This window comes from Austrofundulus limnaeus, unplaced genomic scaffold, assembly GCF_001266775.1.
Source record: "Austrofundulus limnaeus strain Quisiro unplaced genomic scaffold, Austrofundulus_limnaeus-1.0 Scaffold407, whole genome shotgun sequence".
NCBI lineage: Eukaryota > Metazoa > Chordata > Actinopteri > Cyprinodontiformes > Rivulidae > Austrofundulus > Austrofundulus limnaeus.
The window spans coordinates 267,769-273,559 of NW_013952809.1; the positions used below are offsets into that span (position 1 = coordinate 267,769).

The window sequence follows — 5,791 nt, forward strand, 5'->3', positions numbered from 1 at the left end:
GTGTGTGTGTGTGTGTGTTTGTATTTTAACATGAATTCTGAACAGAATGTCAAGCTGATGGCTAGTCTTGTTTTTGAGAGTGCTGGTTTAAAAACTCAATTTTTATTGGTCTAAAGTGATGTCTTCAACACTATAGTAAAACTATAAAATGCTTGAGCTTCACAATGACGCCAAACAACAACCATCAGAAATAAAACAGTCAGTTTCCAAGAAAATATTAATAATTAGAATTAAAAAGGTTATATCTGAAGACATATCTGTTATAAAATTGGATTTAAAGGCAGATTAGGAGGATTATATGCAATTTTAGTTAATGGTCATTTTTACGCAAATCTCATTTATGGCAAAAATCAATGTTCGTGTTTTTGTTTAGTTCATTCTGACTCATTTTGCCAGTAGGGGTCACATATGTTCGTTTTCTGCAGAACTCTTCTGCAAAACATAGAAACTAATCTTTAAACAATAAAACGTTTCATTGCTTTTTGCTTTAAGTCTTTAACCTGAACGACTTCAGGTTTTTGCCTCTCATTTAAAAGACAAACACATTTTCATTTAACTATCAGAAAGAAAGCAAACATATTCCAGCCAAGCACTGCTCTGATAACGTCTGACTGTCACTTTGAATGCTGCAAAGCCATATTTCATGACCTGAAGTACCTGTCCTCCATTTTGTCCAGCCAGCAGACTTCATATTGTCTCCTCCAACATACTATCAACCCCACAACAGCCCGCCGTGCCTTGTAAACACCGCCGCAGAACAATAAAGCACTCCATTGGACTCGTGACCCCCATTGCTACACAATAGAGGAGGACTCATAAAAAGTCAGTTATCTCGAAGCTGGGCGACCTTTTTAAGTCTCACGAGCAGAAGGAGATGCTATTCAAGGCAGGTTTTTTTCCTCTGGCTTTGGGTAAAGTCTATCTGAAGGGATCGTGGATTGTGAGCTGGTGTTCTAACTCTTTGAGGTGTTTCCAATCTGGTTTTGAAAGTTGTGTGGAACCAAAGTTTTGCTTTGGGTGCGATTGCTCAATCGAAGATTAAAAAAACAAAAAAAATGGAGGCGTGCTCTTTGAGAGCAAGGGGAGGGCGAAAACCTCAGAAGAGGAGTGGCAGCTGAGGAACTTCAGCAGGTTTAAAAGGCCCACGCTCCCCGTGTGACCCGTGTAAAATCAAAGCCTGCCTCTCCAACCCCAGGCTGTGGCCATTGTAGAGCGGCTGCGTGAGACAGACCTCCTGGGTCTCTGCAGGTCGTATCCGCTCCCCTCTTTGTGGCACAGGGCAGAAGAAAGTGCCGCGCTCGGCCATCTTTTCTGAGTGCGTATCTGTGTTTCGGGGTTAGCCTGAGGTGACTGCAGCCCACGGACGCCAACTGAAATGACTACTGTATGGGGTCAGGACTGTCTGAGTCTGCTGGTTTTTAACTCTACAGCTCCCCTCACAGCAGGACTTTATTAGGGTCTCGGGACTGAAAGGATGTGCCTGAAATATCATTATAAAAGGAGATTGTTGCTGATGTATCAGAACCAAAGCATCACGTGTTCAGAAAGAACTATCCTCCTTATATGTGGGATTTTAAACAATACATGAAAAATAAACCTTTTTTTGTTTTCTCACATTTTAACAAAGATAACTTAATGAACTCTTTGCACTTTCTGTGCTGTTTTGAAATCTTTACGAGGGAAAAGGCCCAGTGATTACATTAAAATGATCCCTACAGCAAAGAATAAATACATTATTTTATGAAACCAGTAAAAATGCTTATATTTAAAACAATTTGAACCCTTATTCTGTATAAAAACATATAGATTCATACATTTTAAATCACAAAAATGAAAACTATCTACATCTAGTTCCCTTTTTTAACATTTTCTAGGTTTTTTTTTGTTTTACTGTTGAAGATCTAAATAAACACTAAAATTTATATGATAAAAAACAAAAACAACAAGTATTTTAGGGAGGACAGGAGTAAAAATTCAGCTTCCAACACAAAGGAAATAATAGTTTTTTAATGCTAAATTAAAATAAACTATGTTTATGGTTAATATTGGAACTAAAAACTCTATTTTTTTTATTTAATTTGCGGATAAATCTGCCTCAAGCAGTCCCTGCATTAGATTTGGTCGAATTTATTATAAAATCACAATGTTAAAATGTATGTCTGTAATATTAGTGTTTAATGTCTTGTTCAGTATATACTTGTAAACCTGATCATGTTTAAAACATGATCTATAAGAGTCAGGGTAATGAAATTGTTGTTTGGTCTCTTTAAACTTTGTTAAAGTCAAAATCTATTTATTTTTTTTTAATTTGGCAAAACTCACTCCCGTTTTTCTTTAAACGTAACACGTCTTGAGTAAATCCTGACTAATATTATTTAGAGTATGTAGTTAGTATTAAAGGTGATTTATGATGAGCTCATTGGATGTTATTATTAATAAATAAATAAGGCTGGGGAGCACAGGTGCCAGCTAATCTGTCTGAACCATCGGTTTCTGTTGCTAAAGTAAAAAAAAAAAAAAGTCACCACCAAAAATGCCCGTCACAATGTTTGACTGTCCATCCAGTTGTGACCGACTGATCAATGGAGCAAAACAGAATCAATAAAAACTCCCCGACTCAGAAGGTTTGCTTGAAATGACCCAGCAGTGACCTTTTACGTATGACTGAAGGTGAAGCAGAGGTTTAAGAGGGGAAAAAAGGTGGTAGTGGTGGTGGGGTTGTGCCTCTTTCTCTCTTTTTTTTCTTTCTAAGGCCGAAGAAGCGGTGATCAGTCCTGTCTGTCCAGAAAAGAGCCAATGCCTCAGCGGACAGCTCCTGCTGCTCCGAGTCTGCGGCCAGATTCAGCAGCTATACTGATGTCCATAAAGGTGAGGAGGAGGCCCAGCTGTGATAAATGAACCTATGTTACAGTCACTGCAGTCTTCTAATACACCACAGACAAAAGGAGCTCCTGCTGGGCCCGAGTATAGAGAGCAGAGGTCCGAGGAGCTGCTTATCAAAGGCCCGGGAGATGTAGAAGCAAAGGATTTTAATTGTCCATTAAGCATGCATAATACAGGCCGTGCCCCGGCAACGCAATGAGACGCCCCGCTGGGACGTTATTGTCGGGTCAGAGCTGACGCTAAAAAACAGCTGATGCTGTCGGCGAGAAGCCAGCAGGACACCTTGTAAGCAGCCAGCTGAGGGTTTCTTTCCTTTTTTAAAAAATTTATTTATCAAATTTTCCCTTCTACCGGACAATCCCTAAAACTGACTCCACCGCAGCGTGACAAGCTGAGGTCAATGCCTGGTCAGGTGTTCTGGGCCCGCAACAAGAGAAAAAAAATAAATAAATAAACTAAAGCAAACAGGAGAGCTACAAGTGGGACCAGTTTATCCAAAGGTAAAAGAGCAAGTCAAGGCAAACAATTTGTTTTCCCTTCAAAGGTGGCCTCGTGTTCGAACACGAGAGGACAACAATGGGCTCTGAGCGGCTCTCAAATCACACTTTTCTGGACGGTGAGTGATGGCGCGACCCATCGGTTTGGTTTTATACGTAGAGTCAGGCGAACTCGCTCGGTTCTACCTTCCCCGAGCCCAAACGTCCGGTCAGCGCAGCGACCCCTCGGCCCTCCGTTTAGGCGCCTCTCGTTAGCGCCCTGGAAGGGAGGAGAAATGACGGCTTTACGCGTGGAGGTGTTCTGGATGTGTCCCGGACCCCCCACCCCGCCCCTCCCTCCCTGACCCTGGCCTGACCCTGGCCTGTCACAGGATGGCTGCCCTTTGTGTCATGGCTCTCCATGCTGACTTTGGAGTGGAGATTGCAGGTACAATGTGGATTGTTCTCAGTGTGTTTTCAAAGATCAGAATAACAATGGCATTTGCTCAGCCCACTCACTCATGCTCATTGATCATCTGGCCTCTCTCTCTCTCTGGTCCTCTCTCTGATCACATCAACTCTGCCTCCAAACCTTCCCTGACACAAGCTGAAGAATAAACCCACGTTTAACTGCTGATAAAACACAACCTGCAGGCGTCTTACTTGGAGGGGAAGCGCTGTTTTGGGGATGGTGCGGCGAGCCGTGCGACAGCAGCGGGTTGAGCCCGTGCGACGGAACCGTAATGGCGTCCATCGCCAACTTCTGCCTGAAGGCTTCCTCTTTACGCCGGTTGGCAAACCAATTATAAACTCTCACTTCGGTGACCAGGTTAGAGCCGAGGCCCTGGGCTTTGGAGGGGGAGACGCCTCTCTGGAGACACTCGGCTCTGCAGGAAACGGATGAAAACACGGGTCAGGGCTGTTCGGCGGGCGACACTTGTTGTTGTTGTTGTTTTTACCTGTTGCACTCCTCCACCAGCGTCTCCCTCTCCTCCTTGCTGGGATTCTTCTGACGTTCGTAGGCCTGGTAGAGGATCTGCTGTGAAGCAGGCCCCCATTTGAAGCGGTTACGTCTCATTTTCTTACAGAGGGGTTCGCTGCTGACCTCATCCGGTTGGCCCATACCGGCACCGGAAGTGTTGTACTCTGGGTAAAAAAATGCTGGATCCTGACTGCCCTTATCAGACATACTGCTGGAAGAACCGTGAGCCGCCTGGTTGAATTCTGAGAGAAAGAAAAGAGAAAACACATTATGACGATTTTCACTGTCTGTCATTAACTCCGATCAAGAAAAACTCTGATATGCCAAAAGGTTTTCGAACTCAAATAAAAGCGGCGCGGCCGGCCGAGCTGTGAGAAACTCAAATATTAACTTACGTCGGAGAATTTCCCGCTGTTTCCTGACATACCAGGTGTAGAGGGCCGCTCGCTTCTGGGTTTTCATGGGCGTGCCTTTGTTGAGGTGCTGGGAGAGGTGAGACTGGTTCAGCCCCGTGATGTCTACCACCTCCCGCTGGGGAATGTTGTGCTGCTGCATGTAACCTTTGATCATACGGGCAGCTCGCCACGGATCCTCTCTGGGTTCGGATCAAACACGAGAGCGTAAAAAACGTTAAAATCACAGGCGGCTTTCAAAATGAAGGCGTTCTTGCCTTAAAATCAGGATAAACAAGAAAATATTCATGAAAATAAGAGCATTTCTGACATTTATATACTGGCAGCCCATTCAGCTGGCTGTAAATATTCACAAAGGTTAGCTGTGGATACAGAGAGGGTTGGGATTTTCACCCTGGAAACAACATAAAATGGTGCTGAATCAATTTAAAAACAGTTAAATGTGTTTTAAATCTGGATTTCTGCAAGGTAAAGATAAAAACATTCAACACTTTTAAACATATGTTGTATAATCTAAAATATAAATTAGAAAAACTTTTTTTTTACTTAGCCATAAGCCTAAAATTTGTATATTACAACATTAATATTTACCTGCATGTTTTAGCTCCTTTAAATCATCGGATTTAATCCAAAAAAATAAAAAAATAAAGTAATGGAGAGGTAAAAAAGCAGCTCAGACCCTTCACTAATAATTCTAACAAATCTGAACTGTTTGTTTTGGAGAATCAGGCGAAGGCCCGCGTGGAAGTGGAGCGGGTTAAGTGGGAGATGTTCGTTTATAACTTTTGACAATGAATAACCAGATCTCCTTTCAGGCTAATCACACGCCGCTGTGTATCTTTCAGTTGATGATTTATAGAATAAAATTAATAATAACTTAACTACACGTGGGTTAGTTTTGATTATTTCTTTACCCATTCGGATCCTGAGGGGAAACAGGTGGTCGGAGCCGCGAAGAGAAATATTTTTAAATAAAAGCTACTATTTTTGGACAAACAGCTTCCTTTTACACATTAATAATAATAATAATAATAATA

The 5,791-nt window shown here is 42.3% G+C and overlaps 1 protein-coding gene across 1 annotated transcript in view; it reads right to left on the reverse strand.

The window, feature by feature from the left end:
* The window catches only part of hnf1ba (HNF1 homeobox Ba), a 24,469-nt gene that overhangs the window by 17,308 nt on the left and 1,370 nt on the right, over positions 1-5,791 (reverse strand). Inside the window, exons 2-4 of the mRNA XM_014024101.1 lie at positions 4,737-4,936; positions 4,319-4,583; positions 4,023-4,246 (exon numbers count right to left, since the gene is read on the reverse strand). Coding sequence (XP_013879555.1) covers positions 4,023-4,246; positions 4,319-4,583; positions 4,737-4,936 — 689 coding nt within the window. The remainder of the gene's footprint in view (positions 1-4,022; positions 4,247-4,318; positions 4,584-4,736; positions 4,937-5,791) is intronic.